Genomic DNA, 560 nt, shown 5'->3' with positions numbered 1-560 from the left:
CGTTTTATCAATCAGTTTGATTCCAAAAAACTCTAGCATCATTTTATAAGCCAGGAGGAATCTTCTAATTGCTTCTTTTGTCTTTTTGAACTCCTCAATTTCATATGTAGTTAGTTCTTTAGCATAAAAGTTCAAGCCTTGTTCTCTCAGAGGAAAGAGCCATTGGATGTAAGTGTGGTTGTTCTCCAGCTTTTCATAATCTCCTTTCCATTTATTCAGAACTTCTTCAATGTAAATACCTGGCAAGCGCAAGAACCCAAGTTCAATACCTAGCGCCATATGCCGTGTGGTCTCGGCCCTGGGTGCGGGTGCTAGGTACAGTGGTGCACGCCATCTGGCTTAAAGGGAATTTTATTCTTATAAAAACGAAGTTTGCTGAAGTCATTTTGATACCGGATATCTTTGAAGTTCTGTGGGTACTGGTGTCGGTATTTGTACGAATCCCTCGCAGCATAGAAACTTCTCTTTGGTTTGGCAGCTGCTTCAGCACACTCACCACCCTGCCCGGCGCCCGCCGCCTGCGCGTCCCCGGCCTCCGCCTCCGGCTCCTCCGGCTCCCC

At 46.4% G+C, this 560-nt stretch overlaps 1 protein-coding gene across 1 annotated transcript in view; it reads right to left on the bottom strand.

Moving 5' to 3' along the window:
- LOC105742486 (opioid growth factor receptor-like protein 1) overlaps positions 1-560 on the bottom strand; it is a gene marked incomplete at its 3' end in the record, with an annotated part of 24,436 nt that continues 23,876 nt past the window's right edge. Inside the window, exons 3-4 of the mRNA XM_012515232.1 lie at positions 332-554; positions 1-239 (exon numbers count right to left, since the gene is read on the bottom strand). Of these exons, the coding sequence (XP_012370686.1) occupies positions 1-239; positions 332-554 (462 nt within the window). The remainder of the gene's footprint in view (positions 240-331; positions 555-560) is intronic.

This window comes from Octodon degus, unplaced genomic scaffold (assembly GCF_000260255.1).
Source record: "Octodon degus isolate 3935 unplaced genomic scaffold, OctDeg1.0 scaffold00055, whole genome shotgun sequence".
NCBI classification, from domain to species: domain Eukaryota; kingdom Metazoa; phylum Chordata; class Mammalia; order Rodentia; family Octodontidae; genus Octodon; species Octodon degus.
Note: the sequence above shows the minus strand (reverse complement) of the source record. Positions and strands in the feature narration are given on the sequence as shown.